The sequence below is a fragment of the Narcine bancroftii genome, chromosome 8, assembly GCF_036971445.1.
Source record: "Narcine bancroftii isolate sNarBan1 chromosome 8, sNarBan1.hap1, whole genome shotgun sequence".
Lineage (NCBI taxonomy): Eukaryota > Metazoa > Chordata > Chondrichthyes > Torpediniformes > Narcinidae > Narcine > Narcine bancroftii.
The window spans coordinates 37,351,688-37,371,244 of NC_091476.1; the positions used below are offsets into that span (position 1 = coordinate 37,351,688).

The 19,557-nt window shown below is 40.3% G+C and overlaps 1 protein-coding gene across 13 annotated transcripts in view; it reads right to left on the bottom strand.

Annotated features, from left to right (window-relative positions):
- The window catches only part of elf1 (E74-like ETS transcription factor 1), a 309,211-nt gene that overhangs the window by 81,159 nt on the left and 208,495 nt on the right, over window positions 1-19,557 (bottom strand). For 12 of the 13 annotated variants that reach the window (XM_069893437.1, XM_069893435.1, XM_069893441.1 and 9 more), the window contains one exon: window positions 5,881-6,212. In XM_069893437.1, coding sequence (XP_069749538.1) covers window positions 5,881-5,952 — 72 coding nt within the window. In that variant the 5' untranslated portion in view covers window positions 5,953-6,212. Of the gene's footprint in view, window positions 1-5,880; window positions 6,213-10,670; window positions 10,880-19,557 lie in introns of those variants that run through there. The other variant, XM_069893443.1, reaches the window with a different exon arrangement.

Sequence of the window (19,557 nt, forward strand, 5' to 3'; positions counted from 1 at the left end):
CAGAGGCAGACAGGGTGCTCAATAAGGTTTTTGGCACATGTGCCTTCATTGGTCAGGGCATTAAGTACAGGAGCTTGTGTCACAGTTGTACAAGGCATTGGTCACCCAGCTATAGGAAAGATATAATTGAATTGGAGAGGGAGCAGAAAAGATTCTTAAGAATACTACAGGACCGGTGGGCTTAAAGTACAAAGAGAGGTAGGAGGCTGAGGGGGACCAGATCTTAGCTGAGCGTGGCAAGATTTAAAAAATAACTTGAGGGCCATTTCCTTCTCATAGAGGTATAAGGAATGATCTACAGGAGGGAATGGTAGAGATAGGTTCAATTTTAATGTCCAAGAGACAATTAAAAAGGTACATGAATGAGCTTGGGCAGACAACCTAGTCACCACGGACAAGTTGGGCTTAAAGCCCTTTATCTGTGCAGCAAAACCATACGTCTCTACAGAGAACCTGAACAAACGTTTTGTGTGAATTCCCAGAAAGATCAAAGAAGCTGAAAGTGATTTGCATTACCTCAAAATAAAAGAAAAAAAAATTAGTGGGACTGAAACCTGGTAAATGAACGGGAGCTGGTAATCTGCAGTTTTGAAGAATGGTGACCCGAGCTGGGGTGCAGGGGAAGCGAAGCAAGTTCGGTCATTATTCTCTGAAGGGAATTGGGCAACTCTTTTTTTTTAAAAGAAGGGGGAAATGTTCATGTAAATAGGAAAAGTGCAGAGTTGTAGGATTAATTGGACATGGCTATTAATGGGCCTCATTTTGTGCTGTTGAACATACTGAAGTACAAATGAAATGATTATGGGTACATTGGAGCCTCTTGATTAGGCCAACATTTCTTCAATTCCTCTTCTTTAAGTAATGGATAAATAATCATTTAAATAATGAGAGAGAGGATTATCTACTCATCATGTTGATACTATTATTGCAGTGTATAATTTTAAGAAAATGGCACAATAACCACATTTACAGAGGAAATCCAGAAAATTTATTTGCAGAAGGCAATTCAGTTTCTATATCATGAAACCATGCAGTTACCAGTCATGGATATTATTCTCAATGCAGCAAGGAAGCTGTAAAGTGCCATACAATATTCAACAGGCAATAACTTTGCCAACAAGAGAGAGTCTAATTTCTTCCCTTTGACGTTCAACACAAAATCTTCTAACCTCAACAGGAAATGCAAGTGGACCAGCCATAGAATGAACATGGCCACAAGAGCATGTCAGTGGCTGAGTCTCATAGTTTGGCTTTCCAGTGCCTTCCCACCCTTGGGGGAAAAGAACAAGAATGTGATTAAATACTCTCTGCTGCCTGGACAAATGCAGCTTAAATATTTCTCAAGGGTTTGACAACATCAAGGACACAACACCCAAAATCCTGAGTGACATCCCAACAACTGAACCAGCACTGTATTTTTACCTGTACTTTTTTTTTCTCTACACTGCACGTTCAGGCAATCTGGTTATAAAACCTCCTTGTATCTCACCACCCCCCCCCCCCACCCCCCCACCCACCCAAGTACGCAGCACCTATGGGGATTGGTAAATGTCAGATAAGTGTACTTTCTGGTTGCTTGAGAATTATTCTTACAATGCCTAACTAATTCACTGCATTAAGAATAAACAGTTTTTAAAATCTATACTGTACATACACCAAACAAACTTCACTTGCATGAAAATATAAACCTTAAGGCATTTCACTTTATTTTCAGTCACATTCTTTGAAAACATTTAACCATCGCTTCATCGGCAGGTTTTTCTCCCTTCACAGAGCCGCCCGAGAAACAAAAAAATTACATTATAGATAATTTATCCCACCCTCCACCAAGTTTACAGATAAAGCCTCTGACTGAGGTGACTTTATTAAGCAGGGATAAGATGACTTTTATAAAGCAGGGATAAGTTGACACTAACCCTAACCCCATGGCGAGCAGCATCAATCAGCTCTTCATCATGGGCAAAACCATTTTATTCAAACACAACTTTATTCAAACTTTATTCAAACATGTGCCAAGATCAAAACATACCATGGCCCTCTGTTGGCTGAATATTTATTCCTATCTTCACCATTTACTTTTACAATTTTAAACTTGTGTACTTTTCATCTGTTATTTTATTCTTTTTTTTCCCTCAATTTTTATCCTGGTTGCTTGAGGATGCCAGTTACTTGAATTCTGGATACCAGGGGTTTTACTGTATTACCTATATTTTATCATGTGATCATTTAATTGACATATTGCTGGTTAGTGTGTTTTATATGCTTGTACAGCTATGGCAAGCAAGAATTTCAGTGCTTTGGTACGTTGTATTATGTGCAAGACAATCATCAATAATACTATGTTTATTTTTCTCCATACACTATTGTAACACAATTTCCTTTTCTGTTGACCTATTTATTTATTTGCAATTATTGTACTTGATGTTGTACCAATGGAATTTAATGGATAACATGCCAAACAATGCTTTTTACTGTATCGTGACACATGTGACAATAACCAGTTCAACATTCGCTCCTCATTCTTCCAGAAAAGAATGACATCAATGTGCACTTAGACATCTGAACCTCTCAAACCTGTGCCTACCAATACCAGGAAAGACACCAGTAGTGGGTGCATGGGAGCACCATGCAGGCCCCCATTCTGACTTTTCTAATGTATTCCTGATGCCCTAACATTCCACGCCGCCTTCTCTGCAATTTAAAACTTAGTTTAACTACAAGGAGCAGTGATAAAGAGGGCTCAGAGAATCATCGAGGGCCCTTACCATCCAGCCCGCAGTACCTTTGAGACACTACCTTCAAGGAAGAGGTGCAAGGGCCTAAAAACCAGGACTTCTAGAATGGGAAACAGTTTCATCCCACAGGCGGTGAGACTTCTGAAAAAATCCTAGAGACCCATAATTTTTAAATATATTATTTATTTTGATTCGATACTGTACGTCATTCGTGTGCAAGGTATACTATGCGCCTGTGTGTGAGCACCATGGTCCGGAGATATGCTGTTTCATCAGGTTGTACAAGTACAATAAGATGATAATGAATTTGAACTTGAACTCTTTTTCCAGTTCTGACAGAAATTCTTTGACCTAAAGTCTGTTTCTCTTTGTACAGATCCTGTCTGATCTGCTGAATATTTCCAGCAGTTCCTAGTTATTTTATATAATTTCAGATTTCCAGCATCAGTTTTTTTTTAATTTTGTTACACTTCTTTCCTTCTTTTTCTACCTAATTTATGATCCCCCAGAACTCCGACAAAATCAATGAAGTTTCAGAACACACTCTAGGATTTATTGGCACAGGTTGTGAGAAACAACTAGTTTACAGGTTCTGGGGGAGTCCCAACAAATCGGTGCCTTAATGATGCACTCCAAGGTATGTGCGACAGTGCAGTGAAGCGAGAGCTGGAGCTCTCTGCATCTGTGCATCATATTTGCATATTTTATATTCCCTGATGACAGAAAGAGGACATTCCGTCCATTTTTTCCCCATACTCTCAGCAATTTTACCACTTGCCCCCTGAGTGTCCAATTACCCTACAAACCCGCATGCTTCTGGGGACATGGGAAAAGCAGGAGCATCTGGAGGAAACCCACATGGCCACAGGGAAAGCATGCAAACTCCACAAACACAGAGGCTGAGGTCAGGGCTGTACCTGGTCCACTGACAGGCACAGTGAGGTAGCAACTCTCCTGGATGTACCAGTGACTCTCAACTTGTCTCAGTACACTGTATGAATGCTAACCTTCAGATTTCCATGCAGTTATTTGATAGCAATTTAAATTGAAAAGATGAATCTGAGCATCTGTTGATTGCTTGAATTCTTTGGGGTTTTTTTGAACTGAAAGACTACAAATGTTTGTTAGATGGAAATTTTATTTAACTGGGTTATGAGAACATGTGGAAGGCTGACATGTTGCTAAAACAGAGAGACTAAGACAACATCTGCAGCTACAGCAATTAAATGCACTGCTTTAGCTGTGTCCCTTGATCATTCTTTTTCATCTGTAGTCTATAGAGCTAAAAGCTGTGAAGGATCCTGCACAAATTGTGTCATACTATAATTATGGTTATGTGTCCATAAACTTTTCTGTTAATAACTTACTAAGGGAGTATGGAAAGCAGGCTGACCAATAGGAACAGGGAGAAACAATGCTCCAGTGACCTTACCACGGTTACCTCATTCACTTCATGTTGTTATGCAAAAGGTTGGTAGGGAAGTAAGCGAGAGAAACGTCAAAGGAAACTCCGCCCTGTAATGAGGATGATGAATCAGGGTACAGGCTCAAGTCCAACTAATTGTTGGGAAATGGAGATATTTTTGGCAGCAGATGGAGTCAAAAGCTGGTGAAATGGTATCATGGACTTTAGTTAAACAAGGCAAAGGCTCAGCATTAAAATTCCCATCCCTCCAGCATCATTTTTCCAATCAAATTGAGAGTGGCGTGGCATACACAATGACGATTCTTGATCTGTTTGTTGAGTGGTATTTAGTTTGACAGTACTGTGTCTTCTCTTCTGGAGAGGCAGAACTAGCTGTTTTAGTGTTCAATTGCTCAGTAAATCCACTTTTATTGCAGTGTTTTGAAACTTCTGCCTAAAACAGTGCACAGACATGAAGCAGGCAGCATTAACAAACACACAGATTTGATTTTATGTCACGCCCATGGACTTTGAAAAATGAGAACCTATTTTGTTCATGCAAACAGCTATTTTGCTCAAAATAATCCAGCATCATGACATCACTAAAGAATGGGAGAGAAGCAATACCATAATATTTGACATTCATGTTCAAACCTTTCCCCACTCCGTGAATTTCATAGTTTGAATGAACGTTAGATAAACCTGATTCTGAAAATTAAGTATGTGATTAGTACATCATAGGAAGTGATGGAAGATGATACCTCTACTGAATTATTTAGAAATAGGATGGGACTATACTGCAATAAAACTCTCTCCATTTAATATGGAACTGGGGGATAAATTCATTCTCATGAGGTAACAGCTTTGGCACATCTGGGCAAAGTGGCTCACTCTGGCACTGAGTGCCAATTTATTGTTAACTTGTAAACAGTGCTCATAGAACTACAATAAGAACAATGACAAATGCTCAAGGTTAGTTTCTCAATTTCCTTTCTCGTTCACTATTTCTTCATGAGTTTTGAAACAAAAAGGAGGAGAATTTCAACAGCAAGATTTGTTTTTTTTTTGTTTTCCCCGAGAAGGGGCTCCGTGGTGGTTAATTTCAAAGGTTACAGGAAGTGAAATTTCACTTGTGATCACATGAAGAGTGATCGTCAAGTGAGAGGATCGTCAGGTGTGAGTGAGTTAATACAGCACAACTTCAGGCTAATGCTTTGTTGGAACATGAGATGGGAGCGAGATTGGGGGTGAGGGTTTCCAAATGATTAAAGGAAATTTAGAAAATATGACATTGCATGAACTTGCCTTGATTAGTATCATGAAGAGATTGTCAACAGATAACCAGCAACAAAATATGTAATGTTTCAACTCTTTTGTGGTGCCGTCAGAGAGTAATCTCTAAGTGAACCCTATTATATTCCAATCATTTTTAATATAGATGTCAGAAGAGAGGAAAGACCAATCTCAACTTGGATCTGAAAGTAGCGCTGTTTCTGGATGAGGTAAGTATTCTTGCTTTGCAGTTAGCTAGGGAACCCAAGTAATGTAAAGGAATAGTGAAATATATATAAGACATTGGGAAACTTGGAGGCCCATCCCACCCACTCCAGACACAAGAAGTCATCTGCACTCACTGTGAACAGTTTTACTAAAAATAAAGACATGGGTTCTCAATCCCATTAGATCAGTGTTCTCGCTATTATCAGGGTGAAAGTTGTAGTTTAGGCTCATGAAACGTACCTGCTGCACATCATCCATTCCATTGCTTGCAAATTCAAACATAAGCTCAGTCTGTTGGACTGCAGCGGCCATGACTCACAGCGAAAGAGTTGGGAGACCACTCCAGAACCGGGAAACAAAGGACTCCCTCGGACAGCCGTTAGGAGCTCCCGAAGGTAGCGAACAGGAATAAATATGTCCGACTCAATGAACTTGTTGAAAGGAAGTTGTGTCAAGATGATGAACTTGAAATCAAAACTGTTTGCGTGCCAACTAGGAAACTTTGTTTGGTCCTGAAGGTGAAATTATAATCTTGCAGAAAAGGAATGTTCTTGGAACATCATGTAATGGACCTGAAAGAGCAAAAGGAAAAATCTGAGAATGGCCACATAATTAGTTAAAACAATGACTGAAGGAGCCAGTGAATGACGGTGGCCAATTGGATTAGTGGCCTTTGTTTAATATGAGACATAGCATGTTCAGTACATTTCATCAAATAACTTCGCCCAACATTGGACAAGTGACTAATAAAATAGCACAATCCAAAGTTGAGAACGACTCCTTATTTAAATACTTGCATGTGATATGCTGATCAATAGCTTTCCATGATATGAAACAATTATACAATTTTCACACCCAATTAAATAATGCTTTGTTTAAGGAAAATGCCCAACCACCAATTTGATTTAAAGAAGGCTAATTTGGATTAGTTCAGTTCTGTATCAAGATATAGCTAAGTGTGAGCTTTTTGCTTTCTGCTGTTATCAACATTCACTTGGTTAAAACATGGGTAGAGAGTAAATAAAACAAAGAGTGCAAAGTTCAACATGAAGTTCTCGTACAGTGGCATCTATTATACTTTATCTTTTGGAATCTATATCATAAACATTAATAAGTTTTTTAAACATATAGATTTTGTATCAGACAGATTTAATTAATTCAGGTAACAAGAATAGATTTCAAGATTCTTGAGGTTACAAGAATTACACCATGGGATACTTCAGTTCAAGACAAATAAAACACCCATGATAGAGAACTTCTGCCAGGCACGGTAAAAGGACTAACAGCAGATATTTTAAAAACTGGAGGCAAATAAAACTCTCACAGACGTTGACTCAATCAAACTGGCAACAGGAACTCTCAAAAGATTTGAACTCTAAGTTTGTAATTCATTTCCGACTCCTTAGCTGATGCAAAGTTTGTTATTAGATTGGAAACATTTAATGTTAGGAAAACATGGAATTCATGGTATACCATTTTTATGAAGACAGTCACACCAGACTGAACTCTTGCTTAAACAACATATAAAAGCTTACACATTGCAAAATTATTTCAAACACTTAGTTAACTGATCCCAAGTACTGCATCCAGCCAAAACCTCCAACCACCTCTGAAATTCTTTTATGCAATAAAAGAGGTAAACTCCACTCCCTTAAAAAAATATTGACCATCCAGATAAGCAGTCATGACTGAGCTCCTTGTTTCCCCAGCAACTTTATCAGTATCAGTAAACAGTGAGAAGTGAAAATTGTTGGAAGAAAAATACTTTCTGATCCTGCTCCCTCAAAAAAGACATAAATTTCCAATGGATTTTTGGAGAAGGTTTGTTTTGCTACTAGTGCTTCTTAATAAGCTCACTAATGAAGGGGCTCAGGGTACAGAAAGTTTTGTGTAAGGACACAAAAAACCTTTCAATATTTTTGACATGTGTGATGTACAGCAAAGTGGAAGAAGACAAATATTGGCTGCCCAAACAGATACGAAATGATTGCGAATTGCAAAGTAATTTTAAATACTATGAATATGGAAAGTACTATAAAATCAGAGTATTTACATGCACACACAAGCATTTTGCAAGTGTTATCATGCAGAAATATGATAAAATATGATTTAAATATTTAAGCAGCTATATAGTATAAATACCAAGATTTGCAAACTCCATAGTGTTAGGTCTGCTTTGTTCATGAATGAGTGAGACAAACACCAGACTGAGTCGAAATCAGGATTCTTTGTTCTTTATTACCGGATTGTAACACTTGCAACTAACCATGTTAGTCGGAGAATGCATTCTGCCGTTATCAGCAAAATGGTGATTTTTTATACCCTTGGATACGTGCTTAGAACATCATCATATCATTACTTGTCCAATGACTAAAACTGTTGCTATCCTTTCCCTGCTAGCTTCCTGCCTCTCAATCCATCAATGTCTCTCTTATCTTGTAAGTACAAGGATGCATTCACATCTTGTTACAGCCCTGTACAGGGTAACTCCTTACACATTCCCATCTCATGATGTTTTACCTTACAATAGTGAGGAAAGTTCCAAGTGCAATGACTGATTGTTGGAGTTTATCCCATTATGAACTATTTTCCTTCATCTTTAACACCACATCTGATCCAAGAGACTTTCGGCACAAACTTTATTATAACTATTGTTCCAGTCCCAAAATCTATTAAAGCAGGTCTTTCTACTTTGTACATTTGTGTCTCATTTAAAACAAAACCGCATTTAACTTACACAAGGTGTGAACAGGAGCAATACAAAATGATTTAGGCATCTTTTATTGGTGATCCAAGAATTATGTCCCTGAAGAAAAATATACCCTTGCACACTTGCACATTATTGTCAAATCCCAGAACTGTTAAGTTGGCAAGAAGAGTGATTATAAAGCGAGCTACTTACTTCCTTTACTTCTGAAGATGGATTACCATAATCATCACAGAAAACCCATAGGAAAAGTTGTAAAAATGCTGCCAAAAATAGCCTTCTGTTACGAAACATGAAAGTCTATAGACACTGTGATTATAGACAAAACACACCGACCGAAATGATGGAGAAACTCAGCTGGTCAAGTGAATTTGAGTCTGTTGAGAGTTTGTCTCCCGTCAACTACATCCATGTTACTGCCAACTTCCACCCCAACATCAAATGCACTTGGTCCATCGGCAACACCAATCTCCCTTTCCTCGATCTCTCTGTCTCCATCTCAGGAGTCAAACTCTCGACAGACATCTTCTCCAAACCCACCAACTCCCACAGCTACCTCGACTACACCTCTTCCAACCCTGATATCTGTAAGATTCAAGGATTTCCCCATCTCCATCACATATGGACCTAGGATGAGGACTTCCATGCCAGATCATCAGAAGTGTCCTCCTTCTTCAAACAATGTGGCTTTCTCTCTACCACCATCAACTCAGCCTTCACTCACATATCCTCTATTACCCACACATCTGCCCTGGCCCACTCCACCCCCATGTGTAAGAAGGACAGAATTCCTCTTGTCCTCACCTACCACCCCACTAGCCTCCCCACATCCAACACATCCTCCTCCACCATTTCTGCCACCTACTACATGATCCCCTCCCCTCTGTGATGCCCTTGTTCACACCTCCCTCCCCACCAACCTACCCCAGTGACCACAGATGATCCACTTGAGCCCACACCTCCTCCCTCACCACCATTTGGAGCCCAAACGTTCCTTCCAAGTGAAGCATCATTTCACTTGTGAATCTGCAGGGAGATTCTACTCCATCTGGTGCTCCCATTGTGGTCTCCTCTACATCGGAGAGACTGGATGCAGACTGGGAGATCATTTTGTTGATCACCTCAGCCCTGTCAGCCAATAATAGTGTGCATCTACCAGAGGCCATCCATTTCAATTCACCACCCCATTTCCTTGCTGACATGTCTGCCCATGGTCTCGTGTACTGCTAGACTGAGACCACCCTCAAAATGGAGGAACAAAGTCTCATCTTCTGACTGGCCCCCTCCTACCAGTTGGCATTAATATCAACTGCTCTGGCTTTCGTTAAACACCCCCCTCACTTCTTCCCCCATCGTCTTCCCCCTGCTCTGACTCTCTCCCTTTTCCCTGTCTCCTTTCGCACAGACATAATCAATTCTCACCTCGCCCCCTTTAGCATATCCAATTTCACTCCTTTTGTTGGTCTGGATTCTTGCCCCAGCCAGCACTCCCTGCATTCTGAGATTTCCTGTTTTTTACTCATTCTGCTTATAGGCTGCTATTTCCCTGCTATTGAAACATTGCAGACTCATACTGGTGACATTGACAATGTGTTGTAATGACAATGTAAGTTTTATTGAATATTGCTAATTAACTGTAGCACTTTCCAGACTGATTTTTCTGTCACTGCCATATTTTTCTATATTAATCTATTGTTAAACTGATTCCAGCAATCATGCAAATACAACAAGCACCACCTTCAGTGACCAGAAAATGGTGGTCGACCCACAACTTACGATCAAGAGTATGCTTCTATGAAATAGTGCTGAGAAGCTTCCAATCAGAACTTGAAATACCCTAAGGCACTGAGTGAGATTTTGAACATGTAACACAAATGATTTTTTTCATTCTTGACTTTGATCTCTCTGTCTGCTGAAACTGCAAAAGCCATGCAGTGGTCAATCATTTTAAATCCACATATCATTGCCCCTCTGACATGTCAGTCCATGGCTGATACTGCCAAATCAAATCCACCCACAAAATGGAGAATCAACTTATATCCTGTCTTGGCAGTCTCCATTTGTATGGACTTCTCCAATGTCCATTAACCCCCCACCTCTCCAGTCTGTCTCTTTCCCAATTCCACTGTTTCCTTTCCATCAGCTTCTCACCCCCTACCCTTCCTTCTCCTATCAGAAAGCAACATTTCTTTATCCTCTGCCCCATCGCCTCAACTTATTTCTCTTCTATCCCCATATGTATCCATCTCTTACTTGTTAGCCCATGTTTCCTCCCCCTTCCGCTTCTCCTCTCCCCTCCACACCTTTTAATTCTGGCATCTACCTGTTTTTCCAGATTCCTGACAAAGGGCTCAGGCTCAAAATGTTGACCATAGATGTAATCCATCCAGCAAACGTGTACTCCAGTGAACTCCAGAACCAGCAGATTTTCTTGTTTGACTCCATTGTTGTCCATCCCTCAGACTACAAGCTTTAACCCAACTCAGAGATGGATTTCTAATTCAAACTAATGCAGCCTCGGTGGATTTTTTTTACTGTTTCATGTCTGAGTCAGAAAGTTCATTCCAGTGGTTTGAACACACAATCCAGGCTGATGCTTGTGGGCAATACTTGAATGATGCAACGTCTTGAATGTTGCAATGTCCAGAGAAGTTATTTTTCAGATAATCCCTTGAACCGAGGCTCTGCTTTCTTCGGTGGACTTAAAAATACCCATGGGTGTGATGCTGAAGGAAAGCAACTAAACTCTTCCTGCAGTTCTGTCCAATATCAACAAGGAGGATCAAATAGTTATAATCACAGTTCTGCTGGTGAGATCTTGCTGATTCCCTGCTATGTTTCCTGCATAACAACCGTGAGTAGTGATTGACTTGAAGGGCACCATAGAAATCCAAGCTTGTCCTTGGGTTCCTTTACCACTAAAGAGCTGCACAAGTAAACCAAGAAAATATAATAGCTTTCTAGCCTCAGCCTAGCAATATTACCCAATAACATTCATCTGAAATATGGCAGAAGGCATTAGATTTGATTATAGCTGCAGTGAGCTTCTGTATCAAATGAAGTGTAGGTTTAGAGCCAGAAGTGGATCCACAGTGATATCCTCCCATGATTACATGATCCACCAGCATTCATAGAGACATTGAGACATACAGCAGAAAAACAAGCCTCTCAGAATACCCAGGTCACATTACGTACCACCTATTTTGTTCTCCCCACATTCCCATCAATCCCTCGATTCACTAGGGTTAATTACCAGCAGCCAATCCTCATATCTTTTGGGAGGTAGGAAAAGAGTGGGAGCAACTGGAAAAAACCATGTGGTCGTAGGGAGAAGGTGCAGACTCCACCCAAGCAGCCCATAAGGTTTCAATTGAACCCTGGTCAAGGGAGCAGTGATGCACCCAGGCTGGAGTGTTGTGGCTTGCCAGAGCAACCAGAAGGCTGCTGACTGATGGATTAACCAGTGGGTGCAAAATCGTGAGCCATTGTTGGTCTCAACAGCTTGCAACAAGTAATAAAACTACCAACAATTTAGCAAGGAAAAAAGAGCAAGTTCAAAATCGGCACAAGTAAGAGTCTGGGCAAGAAAAAAAACCAGAGGAACACTCAGATATTCTGCAATTACTGCTGTGTTGCAAAACAATTTTGCACAAATCAGTCATCTAATCTTAATTATGATTCATCATGAGAAATGCAGTCTATCAGTGAGTTACAAACTTCCTGATTGTACAGTGGCCTGGTCTGCAGCTAGACAGCTACCTTGAGCTCTAATTGGCAACAGGCCTTACATGCTGATGTATACACAGACAGCAATTACTTTGCACTTTATAAAAAAAAGACTATATTCATGGCCCTCTTGCCCTTGAATAGCTTTTAAAAATCCCTGGTTGGAGTTTTGATCTGCACCAAGGTAATGGATCTCAGTGGTCCTGAATAAATCCCAAGAAATTCAATCATTTGTGCCAGGCAATCCTGGACAGCTCATTTGCACGAGGGGCCGAGACAGTGGAGTGCAAAAGCTTTGTGTGCCAGTGAAGGCATTTTTGCCCACAATGCACTGTGTTCAGGTGACTGCTGTATCCTCTAAACCAGAAACCAAATTCCCCGCCTTGACACACACTACACCATAGCCCTGTCCCCCTTACTTCCCTTGAAGTACACTTAATTCAGAGCTTCCAACACACTATACTTCAAATTAACATTAGAAATAATGTACATCACTAAACCATGTTGCATTGTTGGAACTTTTTTTTGTGTTGGGCCAATACTTGGTCCTGAATTGGTTTGTCACCAAGGCAGTACTTCTTAACCACATCAAACAGTCCTTTATTCCAATATAATAAACAAAATGGAACAATTTGCTTGGAATCTATTGGGTCTATTTTATTTACAACATGCTAGAGGCTGATTTTGTCATTTAAACCAGTGCTGCCCAAGTAAACCCAAATTAACCTACAACCCTGTATGTTTTAGAGGGAGGTAGGAACCCGGAACTTCAGGGGGAAACCCATGCAGACAAAAGAAGAAGGTACAAACTCCTTACAGACAGCGCCAGATTGGAACTGGGCTCGCTGGCACTGTAATAATGTGGCACTAATTGCTATGCTAACAGGCTTATTCTACTTTAAATATTCAGAAGGATTTTCAAGTTGGAATTGATGATTTCAGAACCATTATTGGTCATCTCTTTTCCCAGTTATTCCCAAGGACTGTTTCAAGAACCCTATCATGATGAATTTGAAATTGTCCCAAGTATCCTGAAACCGAAAGATTCTGGGTTGGATTAGGGATGGGTCCCATAGACAAGGTATTACTCTCCAAACCAGCCTCAGTATCACATCCCTTTCACACACATCTGCTGTTCCTGCTCACATTCACTCAAACCTGCTACCAATTCAGGACGGTTAAAAGTCCCTTGTCAAGTCACATCCAATATAATGCAGGGCAAATCCTGAACTAGGTGTCCTGATGTCTAAATGTCAGAAACCAAAAGGGAAGAGTGGTGTATGAAGTGGAGTGGCCCCATGGTTAATATTTGAATTACTGCTTTTGGTCCATGAGCCCATGCAGTCCAATTGCACCCAATTAACCTACAACCTTCAGTATGCTTCGAACAGTGGGAGAAAACTGGAGACCCCAGAGGAAACCTAAGTAAACACAGGAAAAACATACATACTCCTTACAAACAGCAGTGGATTCAAACCCCGGTCCCGATCACTGTAACAGCTTTGCACTAACCACTGTGCTTACTGTGCCACCCCTACGCTGACCGTGCTGTCCCTGTACTAACTCTGCCACTAGGTAATGCTGAGAAAGGTGTTCTAATTCTTCCCACCAAAATGTAAGAGGCACATAAACTAGTGGTTCATAACAAAGAGAAATCGAAGAAAGTGAGAGAGCATTTTTAAAAAGTATTTAACAATAAACAGCACATAGAATCCTGCTTTTTATAAATAGCAAAGAGGTCAAGAAATCGCAACAATGGTTCCAGAAATATTAGGTTCTATCATTTTTTGACCTTAAACACACTGCAGACAATACAATATCACCACTAAAATGCAAATTCTGAAGAATAACGCTGGGCTTGTTATTCTGAATAGCACAAATATATTCTATTCAGTTGATTCCTCCCACAATGTTCAGTACATTGAAAACTTTCAAGTAAACATTCATAAAATGTGCACGGCTATTACTTCCCCCCCCCCCCCACCCCCATGGAATTAACAGAGATATGGAAGCCAGGCAAATATGAAGTGATGGAGCCTGCTATTGGGGAAACCTATCCTATGCAAATACTGTACATATACGCTCCATAGACTAGAGAGAAGATCAAGAACAATGGTAAATCTGAAGCAACACTATCCAGCATCAACTCCATGTAATACCAGTGGTCTACATGCCTGTCCCGGATCGGACTTGTCAGCCACAAACGAGCCTGCAGCTGACGTGGACTTTTTACCCCCTCCATAAATCTTCGTCCGCGAAGCCAAGCCAAAGAGAGAGAAGACATGCAATAAAACACATCCAATTAAAAGCTTTTATATTCCCCCACTGACATTAAGATATCAACTTTCCCACTATCAAATTAATTCTTGATAAGTTCTGCACATTATAAATCCCACATGCCAGCTACCAGCGAAACATAAGGAGTATTTGTTGCCAACTCTTTCTCAACCAAGTTTGCAATGCAGCTTTCCTTTTAGCTGATATGGTAGAAACAAGCCCAAATCAGACCATGCAGGAACTATACATCTGAAGTCAGTGTGGAGAAAACCAGAGTGATTTCATTTTAAATCTGGCCAATCCCCATTCAGCAGATGAGGACTAAGGTGGAAGCGAGAGACTACCCCTTGGTACCTGCTGCTCCATGCACATACACATCAACCCTATCAGGTGACATTTGCCTCCATACAGTTGCATTCTCCAGCACAACATTAGCAGTTGACTTCACTTTATTGCAAAAGTGACTGAACCTCCTAAAGCCCTTTATGATGGTCAGAAGAGTGAAAGACCTCTCTTGATATTTTTTCCTTCCTCGTGGGAAAGATACCCTGCCTTTGTCTGTCTTCCCTGCTACCTTCAACAAAATAAACTTAAGCCCAAAGCCATAACCTTGGGTTTGGACATCCTGGTGATAAAAGAAGCAAAACTTCCTTCCACCCATCATGGCATAAGAACAAGTCAATCTCTCTTGCCACCCATGGCAGCAATAATTGTCACCATCCACTGTGGCAAAAATAATTAAAAGCTTCTATGGGCCAATGCCTCATTTTTGTTTTCACCCCAAAAAACTGTCAAAGACCCATTTGTTTTCTTCATTCCTTCAGTTCTGTTGGTCTCAAATTCTTGAATCAACATTTTCTTGTCGGCTGAACATTTTTTTCAGAATTCAAGGAAGAAATTCTTCCACCAGCAATAAATATATCCAAAAACTGAACTGACTCCTGCAATTTTAAGCTTGTTATCAAAAACAGTTTACAAGCACTTGAAATATATATTTTTTTAATACATTTTGTTGTCTTTCTATAATTTAAGGGAAAACTCCCTGACAATGATTTTTTTTACCTTACCTACTCAAAACAAAACAGTTGGAAATATTCAGAGGGTCGGATTATAATTGTGGTTAGAGGAAAAGGGCATTAATGTCTTGGAGTAATGGCTTTCATCCATATCTTTGGTGAGTTTCTACCTTCCGTAAGCCTCCGTCCTACACATTGTGGATGGATCAAGCCAATACCATGGTCATCATGGAGGCAATCTAAATAATTATCACAGTCACACTCTCTTCTGAGTTCGAAGATTATAATAGAGCAGTGGTTCTCAACCTCTTTTTGTTCCACTTACCTATCACCTTAAGTCTTCTTCTTTGGCTTGGCTTCGCGGACGAAGATTTATGGAGGGGTAATGTCCACGTCAGCTGCAGGCTCGTTTGTGGCTGACAAGTCTGATGTGGGACAGGCAGACACAGTTGCAGCGGTTGCAAGGGAAAATTGGTTGGTTGGGGTTGGGTATTGGGTTTTTTCTCCTTTGTCTTTTGTCAGTGGGGTGGGCTTTAAGTAATCCCTTACTAAACACATAGCACCTCTGGCATAGGATGGCATAGTTGTTCTGTGGTTACTAAGGGATTACTTAAAGTGGTAAGTGAGAGGGGAAAAAAAAGATTGAGAACCAGTGGATTAGAGGCAGGAGATCTGTGTCAAGAGGTCCAAAATGGAGAGAAAATAAAACCTAGCAAGAACACACTTAATAAGCTTAGTTATAATTCTATTACAGAAATCATGAAATTAATATGGCACAGTAGGAGACAAGTTATTTCACTGTACAAGTAAAATATCAAAATCGCTCAGTTGCCAGGGTCATAGTTACGATATGGGCAATGCAAAGGTTAGGGGAGGTGGAGAGGGTGAGCAAATTTAAATTCCTGGGAGTCAATACCTCAGAAAACCTTTCCTGGACCCAACAAATGAATGTCATCGTGAAGGACGCTCATCAGCGCCTTTACTTCCTCAGAGGTTTGCAGAGTTTCAGTGTGACATCGGAAACCCTGGCAAACTTTTACAGATATGTAGTGGAAAATTTGCTGACCATCTGCATTATGGCCTAGTATGGGGGCACCAATATTTCTGAGTGGAAAGCCCTGTAAAACGTAGTAGACACAGCCCAGAATATCACAGGCAAAACTCTCCCCGCCATATTTTTCCAGGAGGGGTGACCTGAAAGAGGTTTAGAAAGTCATGAAGGCCATAAATATGAATAGTCTGTCTTTTTCCCAGTCATAGATTTAAGTTGAGAGGGGAAAGACTTAAAGACTTGAGGGCCAATTTTATTTACCTAGAGAGTAGTGCGAGATGTAACAAGCTGCCAGAGGAAGCTAGAGAGTGGGGTGGAATTACAAGATTCAAAAGGCATTTGAACAGGTTGGTGAAAGGTTTACAGGGATATGGACGAAATATAGGCAAATGGGATTAAGTAAAACAGGTAACTTAGTCAGCAAGTTGGGCCAAAGGTCCTGTTGCTGTAATGTATCGTTCCATGACTCTGTGAACCTACGACTCTAATTAACAGCATCTAATGTGCCTAATGCTCAATAACAGTCAGAGCTTTTGTGAGAAAATTGTTTTAAAAATACATGGTCATTTTAATATGACATCAGCAGAAAACTGATGAGATATTATTGGCAATAGAACAGCTAAAGCGTGCAAATCATTTCACCCAGGACTCGAGACATTTATCAAGCAGACAAAGTCAACAAGCTGAAAGAGCAAAGCCCCTTTGCTGAGCTCTTCACTGGTAGAAGTTCCACAATTGCTTTGTGCATCCAGTTTTACAATAAAGGGGATGTAAAGAAATGTTCCCATCGTGAACCTGCTGTGAGACTCTGGTGTTATATAGTTCATTGCTTGCATTGGGATACCGGGAGAGGCAGCCATCATCCTGAGCAGATAAAATGTTAACAGGTTCATGAATGGGATGGTATGCATGTACAGCTGATTATTGGTTGCAGTGGACTGCTGCAAAGATCTCAGCGTAACAAAATGTGCACGAACACGCAACAGGACGGAAAAACAAATTGCAGGGCTGATCAGTGTGCAATTGACTGATTACAGATTTGCTCTCCATTTATATGCACCACCTCACTGTGCTTGCAACTTTCCAAACTTCTAACGATTGGAGCACTTTGCATCAAGCCTCAGCAGTTGCTGTGGGACCCACAGGAGAAAGGTGCTGGAGAATCCACTGCCAACAGCGATTGTACCAAGTTTATGGTGAAGGAAGTTGAACTTGTGTAAAACACTGAAAAATTTTAAACTCATCAATTCAAATCACCTTCACTTTTGCCATCAACCTGTAATCGCTTGAGCATGTGAGAAAGCGGAAAAGTTTGGGGAAGATCCAAACCAGGTATTAAATAAAATCACAAAAAGCAACATACCAAAAAATCCAGAGATCTTCTAAGTAATATAAGAAGTAAAGAACTTGGCCTCGATTTGGACAGAGCACAAAAAAGATTTATGATGATAGCCTAAGCTGTAGCAAAAAAATGTATAAAGTCAACCTGGAAATCGGAAGAAAGCCTGAGAGTACAGCAATGGTACATGGAAATTAATAAATGTATTCCATTGGAAAAAAAAACATACAATTTAAAAAAATTATCCGAACAAATTTGGGAACTGTACATGGAACACAACAGAGAGGGCCTACTACCACGGACCCCTAAAATGAAAGAATGAGAAGACGAAATGAACTGACCCAGTGTGTAAAAGTAGACGATATAATTTTCTTATTTATTTTCATTGTGTGATGACATTGTTTAATGGGTTTATTGTAATGTATACATTGAACATTTAGTGGGTAGGGAAGGGAGGGGGGGGGGAAAGGGGAGAAAATGACACTGTGTATATTCAAGAGGGAAATGTTTGTGTGTATTTTGGTTAATATGGTTCATAGCGTGAAAAATATATTTTTTTTTAAACCTGTAATCGCTGATATATTCTAACCACGCTTTAAGCCCTAATTTGAGACGGGGGATAAAAAATTAATAATTCAATTCCACTGCAAGGTGTACCTCGCAGCTGAGATGAACACGCTTTCCATTAAGTTTAACTGGTAAGTCACCAGAACTGAGTATCCCCACTATCCGGAATTCAAGCAACCAGCAAAAAAAATAAACTGTCATATGGTTATAAATAGGTAAAATATATGAAAGTTTAAAATTGACGCCTGCTAGCCACAGTTCACCAATCACACAACCTTCAAACTCAACCAGCTGGAAAATTTACTCATCTGGCAACCACCAATCCTTGAGCTGGATACCAGGGGTTTTACTATACTTGTACATCCCAACTTCACTGGCCTTTCAACCCATGAACTATGTAAAAAAAAAAGAAACATGCCTTAAAACTCAATTTGTATCCTACATTGTGCTACTCTCTCCTGGTCAGTTGTCATTTTAAAGGCCGACCTGCTTTGGAATCTTGTGCTACCCTCAAGCCAGACAAGAATGAGGATCAAGCAAGATTTTGATGACAAAGTGGCAGGATTAAATTAATTTGAGTAATTATAAATTTTGTCTATTCTATAAAACTAAACATTACATCACTGTACTGCTTTTCCCTTTCCTTTGCTTCCAGACCCTGCTCAATGACTGTAATGCAGGCAGTCCTCTAACATTAATCAAGAGGTTCTTACAATTTCCTTACCTTTATGCTTGCAAAGGTAAAGGTTCCATTATTGTCATGCAATACTACATTTGGAATGTAACATATATGAAATGATTTAAATTTGTACTTTGTCCACTGTAAAGGGAAGGCAGAGGGTCACCATATTGTCAAGCACCCCTCACAGAAATGAGGCCCCAGAAAGAGATGGTTTTGCAAGCTATTGGCGCCTCTGAGAACCAGACCAAAATTTACTCATTTTCTATGGGCAAACCTTGGCTTTCTGACTTGGGGACAGTGTTTCATAAGCTTTTTACCTGGATAGTAACCTGAAACTCCAGCTGAAAAACAGCAGCACAGGGCAGTAGACAAAAGTGCGCGAGATCAGACAAAAATTTGCAGATGCTGGGGTCTAGAGAAACTCAGCAGGTCACACAGCAGGAAAGAACTCAGTCAGCGGGAGCACTGTGAGAGTTAAATATTCTCCCAGTTCCCCCACTCCACATGCCTTATGGATTTCATTAAACTGTTTTCTACCAAATGAAGCAGCGA